The sequence below is a fragment of the Oryzias latipes genome, chromosome 23 (assembly GCF_053564925.1).
Source record: "Oryzias latipes strain Hd-rR chromosome 23, Olatipes_Hd-rR_3.1".
In the NCBI taxonomy this organism is placed as follows: Eukaryota; Metazoa; Chordata; class Actinopteri; order Beloniformes; family Adrianichthyidae; genus Oryzias; species Oryzias latipes.
The window spans coordinates 1,238,077-1,254,337 of NC_136259.1; the positions used below are offsets into that span (position 1 = coordinate 1,238,077).

Genomic DNA, 16,261 nt, shown 5'->3' on the forward strand with positions numbered 1-16,261 from the left:
ATCACACTTCTAAAGATGTTTTTCTGTGTTATAGGAGTCTCACAAAACACAGAACCAAAGCACTTTTCTTTTCCTTTTTATCTGTCAAGACTGATTTATCTTGGCTGATTCAATTGCAAAAAATGTTTTAAGAGTGTCTTCTGGACTCCGTTTTTTAAGTTAAAGGCGTGTCACTTCTTCTCTGAGAGGCTTAAAAAGTCTTCGACTAAATAATATCTTGGAATTGAGATGATTTTTAAACCCTTTGATGAAATCCAGAAACAAAATTGTGTAATAATGTCATTTTAAATGATATATTGATGGTATCAGTTGTGTTTGGTAATTAGGAAAGTTTTCGCTCTAAACAATGTTAGTTTAGGAAGCAAAACTATTGGCGTAAGTGTTCAGGACAAAAGCACCTTTTTTACTTGCTGTTTCGAACTTGATCCACACATTTTTAACGAGGTGTAAATGTTTTATAAAGATTTCATAATCAACACATGTTTTCAATACAGCGAATCTGGATTTACAATTGTAACAATAGATGAGTCGTTCTCACCATAACATTTAAAAAAAATGGCAAAACTTTTGCCGCCAAAATTGTAGATTTCATGGAAGCTGCCGTTTTGAGCCAGCGAGCAGGAAAAGTCCTTCTACTGCCCCTAGTGGAATGATATCCAACTACAGGGCAGAAAACATGGACCAAGTTGTACAATGAGTTTTCAAGAAAATTGTTAATCATGCTAATGAGATACCCTGCGACAGACTGGCAACCTGTCCAGGGCTTCCCCTGCCTTCGCCCACAAGTGGCCGGGATAGGCTCCAGCAGCCCCGTGACCCTGAAAGGGACTAAACGGTAGAAGATGAATGAAGGCTATTGAGATAGGGGTCTCATAAATGTATCAGGCCCCCACCTTGAATGTTTGATTTACATACTTACCAGAGCTGCTTTCAGTGGAACGGGTTTGGACTTTGAACAAGCTTAGTCCTGATTGGTGACAGTAGCGGCCCTAGAACCATTGATACAGACCGACTCGGACCAATCACTGTCCACTGGCTCCAAATAGCGGGCCCCTTTTCCCGAAAAGTGGTGACTTAATTGGCTTCATTTGGATAGAGATGGAGGTAAGGCATTTTCTGTAGGTGACGCCACACCCCACTGTGTCCATCATACAGTCGAGGCTTCCGACTCTGATGTTTGTCCTGTTGCTGCACGAGAGGCCACAACATTGCCCTCCATCTATCTTGATCTGGATTTTTTCTTTAATTTTTTATGTTATTAGATTTTGTATTTTAAATCAGCAAGCCTAGCAGACAGATTTCTGTAACATTTCCATTGTTTATTGTATGGTAAATAATTCATTATAATTATAATTTTAAAAAAATAGGTACACAAACATATTATAATATTTATTTTAACTTCGGGACTACTGTTATGTTATTTATTTTATGAACAGAACATTTTCAAACATAAATGTTATGTGACAAAACCGTATGTTTGTTCCGCGTTTTAAAACTGTTCGCTGAAGCTTGCCGTAGATAGATGTAAACAGGAAGTGACGCAACATATGCTGTAACTGCTAACGCGTTTGTCTTTTTATGATGTTGTTTTGTAAATTTGACATATTTAGAGAAGACCAGCACTGTTTCTGTACGACTTTTGAAGCGCTAAACATGCGCAGCAGATAGTTAGCAGTTATTTTTGGAGTCATGGCCGCTAAAAGAGAGAAAAGCTTTCAGTTCGTGGTGATTGGAGGCGGCATCGCCGGCGTGACATGCGTGGAGGAGGTAAATGTGTCTCTGGTGGACGTGGACTGACGATAAACCATCAGTTGTAACCATGTAAGCCTCTTAACCCAAATGATTCGTGGTCTCCGACAGCTTTTCACGCAGGTTCCGTCCGCAGACGTGGCTCTGGTCACAGCAGGTCCCCACATAAAAGCCGTGACGAACTTTAGACAGGTGAGAATGAGACGGTTGCTGCTTCCTGCTCTCAGCACGTCTCTGGTTTGAACTGCGTCTTTTATTTCCCGCGTGTTTTGGATCCTTAAAGGTGTCAAGAACCGTGGAGGAGTTTGATGTGGAGGAGCGACCGTCCCGCGTGCTGCAGGAGAAGTTCCCCGCCCTCACCGTCATCCATTCAGCCGTTAAGGCCCTTCACGCGCGGGACCACGTAAGAAGCTGCGTGTGCGCGTGCGTGTGTATAAGGTTATTGGTGGATTTATATGTTGAGATAAATTTTCTGAAGAATCGTCTTCTGAGCCCTACTGCCACCTTGTGGACAAAAGATGAACTGGTTTTTATAGAAATGCTGTTGTTTTTGTCAACTTTATTGACAAATGTTGCACACACAGAGTGACAGACAATACATGCCTCTCTATACCTGCTGCAAATTCTTTTGCACAAGTCAACAGATTATTAAACTCACCAGAAAGTTGAAAGACTAACAAAGTAACATTACTACAAATGTCATATGTTTGAACAGCTTTTCTGGAGTTCAAAGTTGTTCTGTGTGTTTTAGTCTGTTGAAACTGAAGACGGTGGAGTGTTTGGTTATGAGAAGCTGTGCATCTGCAGTGGAGGAAGACCAAAGCTTCTGATCCAGGACAACCCGTATGTGGTGGGAATACGGGACACAGACAGTGCCCAGGTACGACTCCTACAAATATTTTTATGTCCTGCTCAGGTTCCTATTAAAACCACTAAGTTAGACTGATGACATGGTTTCACATTCAAATACATCCATAAAAGTAAACAATTTGTGATATATATATATATAAAAAAACGCCCCTCTCTCCCTTCTGTGGGTGGTTTCTCCTCCAAGCTGGGGTCCTCTACCAGAGGCCTGGGAGCTTGAGGGTCCTGCAGTATCTTAGCTGTTCCTGTTCTTTTCTGGACTGAGAGGTCTGAGGTCTTTCCAGGTATCTGTTGTAGCCACTCCTCCAGCTTGGGGGTTACTGCCCCCAGTGCTCCAATTACCACAGGTACCACTGTCACCTTCACTTTCCAGGCTTTCTCCAGTTCTTCTCTGAGTCCCTGGTATTTCTCCAGTTTCTCATGTTCCTTCTTCCTGATGTTCCCATCGCTTGGCACTGCCACATCCACCACAACGGCTTTCCTCTGTTCTTTATCCACCACTACAATGTCTGGTTGGTTCTCCATTACCATCCTATCAGTCTGGATCTGGAAGTCCCACAGGATCTTTGCCCTCTCATTCTCTACCACCTTCGGAGGTGTTTCCCATTTTGACCTTGGGGTTTCCAGTTCATATTCTGCACTCATGTTCCTGTATATTATTCCAGCCACTTGATTGTGGCGTTCCATGGATGTTTTCCCTGTCAGCATCTTACATCCTGCAGTTATGTGCTGGATTGTTTCAGACGCCTCTTTGCACAGCCTACACCTTGGGTCTTGTCTGGTGTGGTAGATCTACACTGTGGGTCTTGTCTGGTGTGGTAGATCTACACCTTGGGTCTTGTCTGGTGTGGTAGATCTACACGTTGGGTCTTGTCTGGTGTGGTAGATCTACACCTTGGGTCTTGTCTGGTGTGGTAGATCTACACTGTGGGTCTTGTCTGGTGTGGAAGATCTACACTGTGGGTCTTGGTTGGTGTGGTAGATCTAAACCTTGGGTTTTGTCTGGTGTGGTAGATCTACACCTTGGGTCTTGTCTGGTGTGGTAGATCTACACCTTGGGTCTTGTCTGGTGTGGTAGATCTACACCTTGGGTCTTGTCTGGTGTGGTAGATCTACACCGTGGGTCTTGTCTGGTGTGGTAGATCTACACCTTGGGTCTTGTCTGGTGTGGTAGATCTACACTGTGGGTCTTGTCTGGTGTGGTAGATCTACACTGTGGGTCTTGGTTGGTGTGGTAGATCTAAACCTTGGGTTTTGTCTGGTGTGGTAGATCTACACCTTGGGTCTTGTCTGGTGTGGTAGATCTAAACCTTGGGTTTTGTCTGGTGTGGTAGATCTACACCTTGGGTCTTGTCTGGTGTGGTAGATCTACACCTTGGGTCTTGTCTGGTGTGGTAGATCTACACCTTGGGTCTTGTCTGGTGTGGTAGATCTACACCGTGGGTCTTGTCTGGTGTGGTAGATCTACACCTTGGGTCTTGTCTGGTGTGGTAGATCTACACCTTGGGTCTTGTCTGGTGTGGTAGATCTAAACCTTGGGTTTTGTCTGGTGTGGTAGATCTACACCTTGGGTCTTGTCTGGTGTGGTAGATCTACACCTTGGGTCTTGTCTGGTGTGGTAGATCTACACCGTGGGTCTTGTCTGGTGTGGTAGATCTGAGCCTCTATGGCTCTGGTGCTCAGGGCTTGTTCCTGAGCTGCCAGGATGAGTGCTTCAGTGCTGTCCTGTAGGCCAGCCCTCTCTAGCCATTGGTAGGACTTCTTGATATCAGCCACTTCAGTTATGGTCCGGTGGTACATCCCATGCAGGGGTTTGTCCTCCCATGAGGATCTGTCCTCCAGCACTGTATCCTCTGCTCTCCATTGTCTGAGACATTCACTGAGCACACTGTCATTTGGGGCCTTGAGCTTGATGTACTCATGGATCTTGGATGTTTCATCCTGGATAGTGGCTTCTACGCTCACTAGTCCTCGGCCTCCTTCCTTGCGGCTAGCATACAGTCTCAGGATGCTGGATTTGGGATGGAACCCTCCATGCATGGTGAGGAGCTTTCGTGTTTTAACATCCGTGGTCTGTATCTCTTCCTTTGGCCATCTTATTATTCCTGCAGAGTAACTGATAACTGGCAGTGCGTAGCTGTTTATTGCCCGGGTCTTATTTTTGCCATTGAGCTGGCTTCTCAGGACTTGCCTTACTCGTTGGAGGTATTTAGCTGTTGCAGCTTTCCTTGTTGCCTGCTCCAGGTTGCCATTTGGCTGTGGAATTCCAAGGTACTTGTAACTGTCCTCAATGTCTGCTATTGTTCCTTCTGGGAGTGAGACCCCTCCTGTGTGGACTACCTTGCCTCTCTTAGTCACCATCTGGCTGCATCTACAGCCCGAATGACATCCCAATGTCAGTACTGTAGATCCTGGTGGTGTGGATCAGGGAGTCAATGTCACGCTCGCTCTTAGCATATAGCTTGATGTCATCCATGTAGAGGAGGTGACTGATGTTGGCCCCATTTCTGAGTCGGTATCCATAGCCAGTCTTGTTGATTATTTGGCTGAGGGGGTTCAGACCTATGCAGAACAGCAGTGGGGACAGAGCATCACCTTGGTATATCCCACATTTGATGGACACTTGTACAAGTGGCTTCCCATTGGCTTCAAGGGTGGTTTTCCACAGGTTCATTGAGTTTCCTATGAAGGCTCTTAGAGTCCTGTTGATGTTGTACAGCTCCAAGCATTCAGTGATCCATGTGTGTGGCATTGAGTCATAGGCCTTCTTGTAATCAATCCAGGCTGTGCACAGGTTGGTGTGTCGTGACTTACAGTCTTGAGCGACTGTCGTTTCAACCAGGAGTTGGTGTTTGGCTCCTCTGGAGTCCCTACCAATGCCTTTCTGTGTTCCTTTCATGAAGGATTAAACGCTTTATGTTCAGACTTTCACATTCAGTGGGAAGACTCAAACTGGTTTGTTTGTGTCCAGTTGGAGTTTTAGTTCTTTCAATGTTTTTGGAGGTCGTCACCAGCTCCAGCGGTAAACACTGGCTGTTCTCTAATGCACTGTTCAATTCCCGTTCATGAACATCCTTTAATGCATTGTTGGAATTGTCTGAAGGTTTTTGTAGTTTTCTAGTCTTTCTTCTTTTGTCCAACTGTTTTGTTTTTATGGCGATCCTGATCTCTTTCTTTTAAGATAAGATATTCTTCATTGATCCCACGTTGGGGAAATTTAATTGCTACAGCAAATGAGTGCAACAAAAAAAAAGAACAACAGCAATGTGCAAAAAGAATGAAAGGGTGTTTAAAATGTGCAAAAATACAAAAGTAATAACATTTAACAAGAATAAGAATCTACACCTACATACACTATTATGATTTAACATATGTTATAGGTAATAATAAAAGAAAATAAAGTAAAAGACAACAAATTCGGATGGGCTATGGATGCAGGATAACCGTTTCTTTTACCTGCGGAACCGGAAAAGTCTGCAACTGAAGGAGCTTTATCTGTAAACCAAATAAAAGAAACATTGCTGTAAATTCAGTTCATGTGGTGAACATGCTCAGCCCTAAAATAAAATCTTTCTTTTTTATATCTTCTACCACAAGTTTGTTTGGGTTTGTTATACTTCATTTAGTCCCTTTTATCATTGCATCATAAAGAAATTGAGAAATATGATAAGAACACGGCGTAAAACAAAAATAAAGACAAATCAATGTCTAGAAAAGAAACGACAGAACAGAACCGGAGTTCTAAGTTGTCATCAGTTACAACATGAGCTGCAGTTTTATTTTTTCCACCATCTGCGGCTGTGAAACATCCATTTATGAGGGGCATTTATAGTCATTACAGCTATAAAACCAACAAACGTAGCCTTTGTGGGAAACACTGTAAAACAAGTTTTTTTTGACTAATTTTTCAAATAGAGCAAGACATCCAACATTTACAGGATAGGAAAACTGAAACAGAACTTTAAAAAGCTTTCAGAAATCACAATAATGAACTCTTTGGTTTTTTTTCCAACTTGTAGAGTTTCCTTTATGTTTGAATAAAAATTTTTTTGATAAACCCATAAGCCAAACCCATTTTTAAAGTTAACGTAATTGTTAATGTGTTTTCTTTTTTATGTCAGGAGTTTCAGAAGCGTTTATCTAAAGCCAGGAGAATTGTTGTGGTTGGAAACGGAGGCATCGCCTTGGAGCTGGTGTGAGTTCTTTGAAACCCGCATTCACCCGAAAACGTTGTTTTAATGTGGTATTTGAACGCAGCAGGTGGGAAATGTCCTCTGCAGGTATGAGGTGGAGGGCTGTGAGGTGATTTGGGCGGTGAAGGACAAAGCCGTTGGAAACACCTTCTTCGATGCAGGAGCGGCGCAGTTCCTCATCCCATCACTAGAGGCCGCCAAACCACAGGAAGCTGCTCTCTGCAAGAGGCCCCGCTACACCACAGAGGAGCCTGGGGGGGTGCAGACCTTCACAGCAGGTTTCCGTCTTTGGCCCAGGAGTTTTCCATCGTAATTCATTTAAACTGACTTACATGTGTTTAATAATAGACAGAAATTCCCACAAACATGGCGGTTGGACAAACCCCGGCAGCGCTCTGGGTCCAGACTGGCATCAAGGAATAGTTCTCCGAGGAGCAGAGCAGGTCCGTCAGTCGGACACGTCGGGTGAATGTGGCTCGTGTTACGCCCTGCACACTCACCTCCCTCTGCTCTCAGGTGACCCGCAGAGTTTCCGTGGAATACCAGTGCGAGGTGGAAAAGATCTGCACCCCCGAGGAGCTGCTCCCTTCTGCAGAGCAAACACTGAAACCGGACACTGGTGAGAACTGCCCCCGCCGCTTTTCCCTGCAGCCCTCCGTGTTCCTCAAGGTTTCCTGTGTCCTCAGTGGGATCCTGGCCAGTTTACATCCAGCTGACCAACGGAAAGGCGTTTGGCTGTGATGTCATCGTCAGCGCCATCGGCGTTGTCCCAAATACCCACCCTTTTCTACCTGGCAACTCTGTAAGAACAATTAAAACGCTTGAAACGGTTCTAAAAAACCCTTTTTAATGGTTAGGAGTCCTCACAGGTGTCTGACTCGTGGTTTCATTTTTATTTTTTAATGTCCATCAAGGGCTGTATTTACCTTAATTAATTTAAAGACTGTAATTATTTTTCCAAATCTTTAAAACCCTAAAATAAATGTCAATGTTAAAGTGGAATCTTTCAAAACGTTTTTCTTTTTTAGTGTATTTTCCGCTTTATAGAGCATTAGGCGTCTTTGGTGCACCATAAACGAATCATCTGTAACTATAGGGCGCTATAGGCTGCACGGTGGTGCAGTGGTTAGTAAGTGGTGGGGATAGGCTCCAGCAGCTGCCAGAAGACGAATGAATATAAGACGCTTTAAGTGTGAAAAAAGAGATGAGATCAGAGAAAAGCCCGTCCATCAGTTGGCTAAGGCAGTGTCTGAATCCCCGCCTTAACCCCTAACTACTATAAAACTATGTAGGGCCCTGAACTTTAAAAGCAATCCAGACTCCACGCTCACTACTTTTTTATTTTTTTAATGGCGGATATGACATAATTGATTTTACAAAGTTAAAATCTAATTAAAATGAGCATTTTGTCACGATGATTTATGATCCACTGTCTTCTGAAGATGAAAACGATGGTTTATTTCAAAAATACATTTACATACGTTTGTTTGGTAAAAATTGTTCAGACGCAATGCATTGTGGTCTATAATCACAGATCTAGTAAACATTGATGCACACTGGTTTTTCAGAGACTTCTGGGAAATTTCTAGGGTTCTGGATTTTGGAAATGTAGATTCAGAACTATAGAAAGGAGAACGCGCTAAATAGTGAAGGAATTCAGACACAACCAGTAACTCTTGTTTGCTAGCAATTCTAGCTAGTTTCTATCGCTAGCTATGTAGGAAGCGTTATCTGCGTTATGTCTGCAAAAGCTGGAACTTCCAACCTTATAACTTATAAAAACCAGACTGATAACACAATCACATGCTGTGACTACATTAACTGTCAGCCTTTTGAGGAACACGTACGAAAATGAATTCACGGCTACTAGTTAGCCTCGTTAGCGATTCACAGTAACAGCTGAGCAAACATGTTGACGGAGCGCCGTGTGTCCAAATCCCTTCAACATCAGTAAACAAATGAATTCTTATGCGAGGCGCTTTCGATGATGAGGCAAACTGTCGTTTTTTGAACAGATTTCAGGTTTGCCTTTATAATGCTGAAAATACAGTATTCAGCTTTGAAAAGCTTTTTTTTACCGAGTCTTTTCTTGTTGACGGTGTTGTTCAGTTTGCACTGGCAGAAGATGGCGGTCTGCAGGTGAACGACCACATGCTGACATCAGAGCCAGACGTTTATGCTGCAGGAGACGTGTGCACGGCATGCTGGGAAGCCAGCCCTCTGTGGCATCAGGTGAGTCACGTTGGCTTTGGTGGCGTTTTCCCTCCCGGCTTCTTGTGAGAACCGCAGCGGTCCCGTTAAAACAGCGTTTGTTGGCGTGTCTGTCTCTTAAAAACAGCATCTTAGACAGACTCCATTGTTTTGTGTCTCCATAAAAACATTGGCCGGTTTCCGCTGATTCTGGAAGTGGCAGCCCTCGTTTTCAGCCAATCATGATCAAGCAACCGTACAGAAAGTTCTTTTTAACCAATCACAATCATGCAATTATGTCCACAGTTTGTAAAGGCACTGGAGGCAGCAGGTGATTGATTTTATGACGTAAGCTAGCAGGCGGTGAAAATTTCAATACGGGCCGGGCTTTGGACATGCCTGATCCACCACCATAATTAAAGTTTTGTTTATCTTTTGGTCACTACAAAAACTCCCAAATATAGACCTTAACTACGTTGTACAAATGTAAACTGTGGATTTTGATGTCGCCTCATCATATCCTGAAAAGCTGAAAAAGATGTTGGTTTTAAGTTTGCAGATTTTCAATGGGGGAAACTTTACAGGAAACATTACAGTTCTCCTTCACTCTGTAGAACAAACAGAAACACACCCCCCCAACACACTTCTGCTGCTGTTCCTGTCACTCCCTCTTGCACTATCACTGCTCTCCCTTCCTTCTGCTAGAGCTGCCTCCTCCTTCTTAGACACGCGCGCGGTTTCAGCACACATACATCCTCAATCTACAACACAGTGTGGCGACCTGGGGGTTAGCCCCGCCTTCAGCCCCTAAGACTCATGTTCCTCACCATGACTGAGGTGGCTGTGAGCAGAAGTGACCTCCATGCTGTTTGGCTGTTTGTGATGTTCAAATAAACTGGCTACAATGCTATGAACTTCCCCCTCTCTGAGACTGTTTATAGTGTCAGTCTTTGGGGCATCATAATCGGAGACTCACTAATTGAGATGTTACAACATGTGGCTTGTAGACAGGTGTGGCTTGTACATGTACACAATGACTTAGCCCTTATAAATTAGGGGGATGCAGCTTGTACTCAGGTGTGCTCTATAGCCTGGAAAATACAGTAGTCTAATTTTAGATCATTTGTACATAAAGTGCATCAAACATTAAAGTGAATGCTGACATGGGGGGGGGGGGGGGGGGGGCAGGCTCTTTTCCACATACTTAAAAAAAACAATTGTCTGCTTTCTAGAATTTTTTCTTGCTTTTTCTATTTTCACAGAATGTTTTAAGCTGGAAATTCACTAAATCACAGTCAGATTTGAGATGATTGACAGCTCATTGACCATCGTTTGAACTTCCTGTCAATGATTGGCGATAAACGGGGCAGTGACGGTTGCTTCATCAGGATTATTGCTGAGTCATTCCTACAAACCAGCAAACAAACTGACCTTTTGTTTTACAAAGCTGCTCATATTTGCTGAAACAATCGTTGTAAAAAAATGGATTTGATTTGCTGATCTTCTTGCTAAATCGTTCTTTTATATACTTTTAACTTGAACTCTTAGTCTCTGGAGTCACGGGGGAGTTTGGCCCTTTTCAGCTTTGAAACTGTTGCTTTAAAGCAAAGATAAGAGTTGTGACACATTTGTTCAAATTAATCCGTGAAATTGTTTGTATTTTAGTAAAGTTTCTCCAGTTGTTTTTAGCGACATTTTTTAGGTTTTATCATTTCTTTGTTTATGATTCACAGACTTGTATTTTGTCTCGACATGTTGGATCTTTGTTTACATCATAAAAACAATTTGATCGTCATTTTTATTGATCATTATGACAAGTTTACGAAACGATTGAGGTTTTTTTTGGCAGCTTCAGGTCCACTGTGGAATAATTGTGTAATCTGATGAAAAATATGTGTAAAAAGAAAAAAAAAAGATGGATGTGGAGCATTTCCACCCAAAACTGGTTTAAAGATGAACGAATTAAACTTTATTTCTGTAGCAGTTTGCATGATGGTGCCAAATGCTTCACAATAAGAGGAGAGAATTTTAAAATTAGGCAAATTAAGAGCAAAAATGTAAGAAAAACAATAAAACTGTCAGTAAAGTAAAAAGGAGCCGGATAAGATTTAAGTGAGTAAAGAAGATAAACTAACAGCAGGTGAAGTAGAGAAAAGCTCACAAAGGCTCTGGAGTCCTGAGGGTTCAGACTGTCTTTGATTTTTGTGTCATTGTTGAATTTCCCGTTGCGTTGATGCTGTTGTGTGCACAGATGCGTTTGTGGACGCAGGCCCGTCAGATGGGCTGCTACGCCGCTCGCTGCATGGCGGCTGGCGTCCTCTCTAAAGCCGTTGAGCTGGATTTCTGCTTCGAGCTCTTCTCGCACCAAACCAGGTTTTTCAACTACAAGGTGAGCGGCTCAAAGAAGATGGAAAAACCGTGTGTGAAGTGTAAACTCAAGCCGTTTGTCATCATTGGTGTTCGGCTCTGCTGTCGGGGCTCGTCGGCGTGCTTGATGGGCGCCGTCTGTCTCCTGTCCAGGTGGTTCTGCTGGGGAAGTTTAACGCTCAGGGGCTGGGCTCCGATCACGAGCTGCTGGTCAGATGCACCAAAGGCCGGGAGTACGTCAAGGTGACGGCAATGACGAGAGGGTTGTTTCACTAAAGATGTGTGGCTTTTAAAAGTACTAGCTTATTTATTGAATTATATTAAAATCTGCTTTCTGGAGCTTTTGCGTGTTTTATAATGTTCATTCCTTATTATAAACATGGTATTTTGATCCATTCACACATTTCTGAGAATTCCTTTGAGCCCCTCCAACCCACGAAAACAAGCGGTTTCTCACATTCATACGTATAAAAGGTGAGAACCGCCCCCTCCAAGAGGAGTCTGCACTGCAAGCTCCGCCTCCTGGCTAACACACGCCCACTTTCTCCGTGGAGCTAGCGGTAATCGGCTAAACGCTTTTCTTTTACAGTCCTGAAAAACTTCCTAAACTATGAAAACCTGTATATTTTTTCATATGTTTGGATAAAAACACATTTAATATCAATCTGAACATCACGGACTGATCCAAGTGATGCATTTTAACTCACATTTTAAGCCTGTTTAAAGCTTTCTATGAAATGTAAGTTCTGCTTATGTTCAAGTTTAGACACCGTCAGACATTCACAGGCCTGTTGATGCCAGCAGATAAACTTTACTGTTTATTTTACAGTTTCAGGAGATCCTCAGCCATAAATTCGTAAATCTGACTAAATAAAAATGAATCGATTCAAAAAAATAAAAAAGGAAAGTAAGAATTATTTTTAAAATGATTAAAAATGACTTTTTCTTTATCCAAAGAAAGAAAATTGAGGGTAAAAAAAAGTTGGTTCAGCTTCTGATCCTCAGACACCATGTAAGACAAATATGGCGATTTGATTGGTTAGAATCTGGACCAATCAGCAGCTGTTTGATGGCGGCTTTGTCGCTAAACTGAAACTTATGGCAGCAAAATCAAAGATAGGAAAAAAGCGAGATGACACACAACACATGAAACATTTGTGTTGCAAACGCAGAAATTTTCCTTGAAAGCGGAAAAAAAGGCTTTTAAAGCAAATATTTTATATTTTATTTGCAACATAAAAAGTTTTGTTTGCAACGTCTTGGCATATATATTACTTGATAGAAAATAAAAAAGATGTAAGTCACTCCTGTGTAGAAGTCACATCCTTGGTCCAAACTGTGCAAAAAACCTCGACTCATACTCCAAAAAATACAGAATGTACTTTTTTACTCAGTTCCCATAATCCTTATCAGTTCTAGTGCAGAGTATTTAACAAGTAATATAATGGAGGTGATCTTGATGCTGATAGGAGGTATTAGTTGATAAGCATAATTCCATGAATCATCCCTCATCGAGAAAGAAAAATGGATTTCTTAATGATTATCATCAGAAAACGCTTTAACCTCATGTCAGCAAACTGTAATGAGTCTGTCTCGGTGTGTAGTCGTCTGCTTGAAAATGAGGGTCTCAATTCACTTGCAAGTGAACTCTGGTGTGGGTCACCACAGTCTGAGGAAGAACCCTGAAGGTGAACTACAAAATGTTGAGGAGATTCAGTCTGTCAATCAAGAAAAAGAATTAGTCAATAGATCAACTATCAGTTATTTTTATATTGAATATAACTTTAAAGAATCATCACAATTATAAACAAACACTTTTTATTGATGTGATATGCTCAGTCCTTTAAAATGACAATAAACCTAATTTTCTTATGTGTTTTAAAAACTGTAAATATTAACTTGTGTTTTAATTGACTAAAGTGCGTAGATTTGACACTCATGACCTCGACGCTGTGATCATTTTTATTCCTTTGCGATCCTCCCAACATCTCATGCGTCCGTCGTTCTGAACAGGTTAAAAAGCATGACATTCATATTCAATCCTTCTCTTCAAGGTGGTCCTGAGTGGAGGGAGGATGGTGGGAGCAGTTCTCATCGGGGAAACAGACCTAGAAGAGACTTTTGAAAACCTGATCCTCAACCAGATGGACCTGACTCCATACGGAGAGGAGCTGCTCAACCCCAACATTGATATCGAGGATTATTTTGACTGAGCTCCGCCCAAAACCCCAGGATCCACAGGGATCACATGGTGGGTTCTGTGAGAAATAATGGATGAGAGGTTGTCCTCGTTTATATCTTTGTAAAATTCAAATTATTTTTTAGAAGGAATCATTTATAATGTGTTTCTTGAACTACTATTACCTGTTTTACATCAAAGTGGGCTAAAAACATACAGATTCCACAGCTGTACACTTCACTGCTGCTGCTTACTTATGATTGTTTTTATGCAAAGGTTTGACTCATATTATATTCAAACTTAGTAAGATAAAATCAAAACAATCCTGTGTTTCCATGCTGTGTAAATTAAAACCTCATGTAGGTGAGAAATCATCATCATCAGCATAGAGTAGGACTGAAATGTAAAAAAGTTGCTGCTAAACATGGAAACTTCTTGACTCAAACTGTTAAATTTGGTTTATGAGTTTGTTTCTAGGATGAAAGCAAAGAAAAAGAAGACAAAAGTATGTCAATACCTCCAATCTGTTTTAGATGTTAATTCATAAAGCGTTTGGAAAATAAAGCAATAAAGTGGCCATCATCTTGACTCTTCATTATAACTAGACATATTTGTGTTTATTCATGCAGTACATGAAACATGGCGCATTGAATCCATTAAATATAATCCAAAAGTTTGATTCATTGCTAAATTCACATAAACATTTTAGAGATATTCCTTAAAGACCCGCTGGACTGAAAACGGTGTTTTTAACATGTTCTTTTGTCTCATGCTTGGTGACACTTAAAGAATTAAAAACCGTGACTCTTTCTTCAAATCTGGGTGAATCAGGAGCAGACAGAAGCTCTCATTTGGGACGCCGTCACTGAAGTGGGCGGGGCAAAGTCTCCCTGCTCTGCTCCATTCTGATGCATCCACATAGAAACCAATAGATCCATGAACGTCTGGCTCTGACCGCACGGCTGCATGGCTCCAACTCCGCTAGCTTGGGGCTGTAAGCTAGCGGGAGAGAGTGTAAAGAAAGGGATGATGGGAAACAACTCCGTCGATTACTGCCGCTCTGCAGAAAGTGTTCCAGAAAAGCCACAGGGTTGTTTTTTTGGGGCTAAAAACAGCATAATTATAATTAAAAGACAACTGGGAATGATTTGTGCAGTATGTAAATGTATCTCTTGTTGTTTTTATAATATGTTTGACATGAAGTAAACTTAGACTTTAAGGTGGAAATGCTGGGATAAAATTCTGGTTTGTTGACATGATTGTGTTATGATTCAGTATTTTCCCGCCCAAACACCTGCTGTGTTGTGCCAAACACAAATTCCAGAGAGGGGGAAGTTGTTTGCTTCCGTGTGTGACGCATGTTCAGTGGAATTCTGGGAAAAGGGGTGTGGGGATTCGATTGAACAGGGCGGGGCGTATCCTATTACTTGAATCTTTCCGTTGGGTTGACAGAAACACTGGTGGGCGTGTCTGTGGTTTCAGGTGAAACTTAAGACTCGCAGCAGAAGCTTTGACCCACAGCAGACGGCGCCTCAGATGCTCCACTTTTCTGCTAAAGTTAAAGTTCATCTGTTGTTTGGGTAGAAATGGTAGAAGCAACCGGAAACAAACATGTAAGCGCTGCGCTTTACGAGCTCACATTTATGTTGGACAAAAATAAAGTCTGACGTGGTTCTTTCCCTCAAATCAATGTTCCTACATTAGATTATCATGCAGTGACGTTCGGTAAGTGTAATTGGATTAGTGTCAGTGTGTACTTTGGTTTTACATGGAGGTCCACAATCAATGGCTTCCTTCTAAATCAGCCTCCACTTGTAATTTGAGGAGCTGAAATTTTTGGAAAAGGGGCGTGTTTGTTGTTTTTCTGCGGAAAGTTCATTCTACCAGGAAACATGCATGTTCCCCACTTCACGGTAGCAGTTTGGGCTGTTCCAACACGGTGACACATCTAACGAGGTCCACAAAGAAACAGACGGCAAGGTTTGGTTTGGAAGAACTCAACCAGCCTGCACAGAGTTCTGACTTGAACCAGAGGAACAACCAGAGGATGGATGAGAACCCGGCACCAGATATGAACTCACCAACAAAGAGGTCCTCTACGGACAGGCTTCTGTTTTGGAAAAATAAACTGCATCCACTGCTGCATAGCAATGGTATCTTTTGGGAATGAAAAACAATTGCTGGCCAGTCCTTCATCCATTTTCTAAGTCTGCTAAATCCTTTTTGGGGGTCGCAGCGTTGCTGGAGCCTATCCCAGCTACTGTTGGGCGGAGTACACCCTAGACAGCTCGCAGTCTGTCGCAGGGCCGCACATCGATTCACATTCTACCCTAAAGTAACAGAACCGAACACAGCTACGTTAGTGGGATTTACATGTTTACCATTTGCCACAGGTAAAAAAACAGACGCCGTGTTTCTCTCAAAATCGCTTTGAGATCATTAAACACTACAAGAAGAATCATAATTATTAGTGCCTTTAAATAAACTTTATTGACCGCTGCTATGTACAGCAGTCAACATATTCAAAAAATTAATTTAAAACCACAGTAAGTAAAAACTGAGAGAGTCAAAGAGAATCAGAAGGAGAAGTCATGAATAAGGCGCTCCAGATTCGAAACCTGAGTTTAAATCCGTTAGTGTGCGGAAAATACGGCACTCCTTTAGAAACACGACTCCATATTTCTACAGATTGTGTCCGATTGTATCCTAACATCAG

The 16,261-nt window shown here is 42.1% G+C and overlaps 1 protein-coding gene across 3 annotated transcripts; it reads left to right on the forward strand.

Annotated features, from left to right (window-relative positions):
* Window positions 1–1,514: 1,514 nt before the first annotated feature.
* pyroxd1 (pyridine nucleotide-disulphide oxidoreductase domain 1) lies at window positions 1,515–14,127 on the forward strand. 3 transcript variants are annotated; one of them, XM_004082839.5, is made up of 13 exons: window positions 1,515–1,767; window positions 1,861–1,941; window positions 2,033–2,152; window positions 2,501–2,629; window positions 6,738–6,811; window positions 6,897–7,087; window positions 7,158–7,252; window positions 7,326–7,428; window positions 7,496–7,611; window positions 8,919–9,041; window positions 11,251–11,388; window positions 11,520–11,609; window positions 13,421–14,127. In XM_004082839.5, exons 1-13 carry the CDS (start codon window positions 1,690–1,692, stop codon window positions 13,577–13,579), a joined length of 1,497 nt encoding a protein of 498 aa, XP_004082887.1. In that variant the 5' UTR covers window positions 1,515–1,689; the 3' UTR covers window positions 13,580–14,127. The 3 variants fall into 3 exon arrangements, with proteins under 3 accessions (XP_004082887.1, XP_078798023.1, XP_011489143.1); XM_078941897.1 differs by lacking the exon at window positions 11,520–11,609 and having other exon boundaries at window positions 1,518–1,767; XM_011490841.4 differs by lacking the exons at window positions 11,251–11,388; window positions 11,520–11,609 and having other exon boundaries at window positions 1,518–1,767.
* The last annotated feature ends 2,134 nt before the right edge of the window (window positions 14,128–16,261 follow it).

Coding starts and splice junctions, on each gene's coding strand:
- pyroxd1 (XM_004082839.5), top strand. CDS start 1,690: ATGGCCGCTAAAAGAGAGAAAAGCTTTCAGTTCGTGGTGATTGGAGGC. Junction 2,153..2,500: donor CCCTTCACGCGCGGGACCAC/GTAAGAAGCTGC, acceptor TGTGTGTTTTAG/TCTGTTGAAACTGAAGACGG. Junction 2,630..6,737: donor GGGACACAGACAGTGCCCAG/GTACGACTCCTA, acceptor TTTTTATGTCAG/GAGTTTCAGAAGCGTTTATC.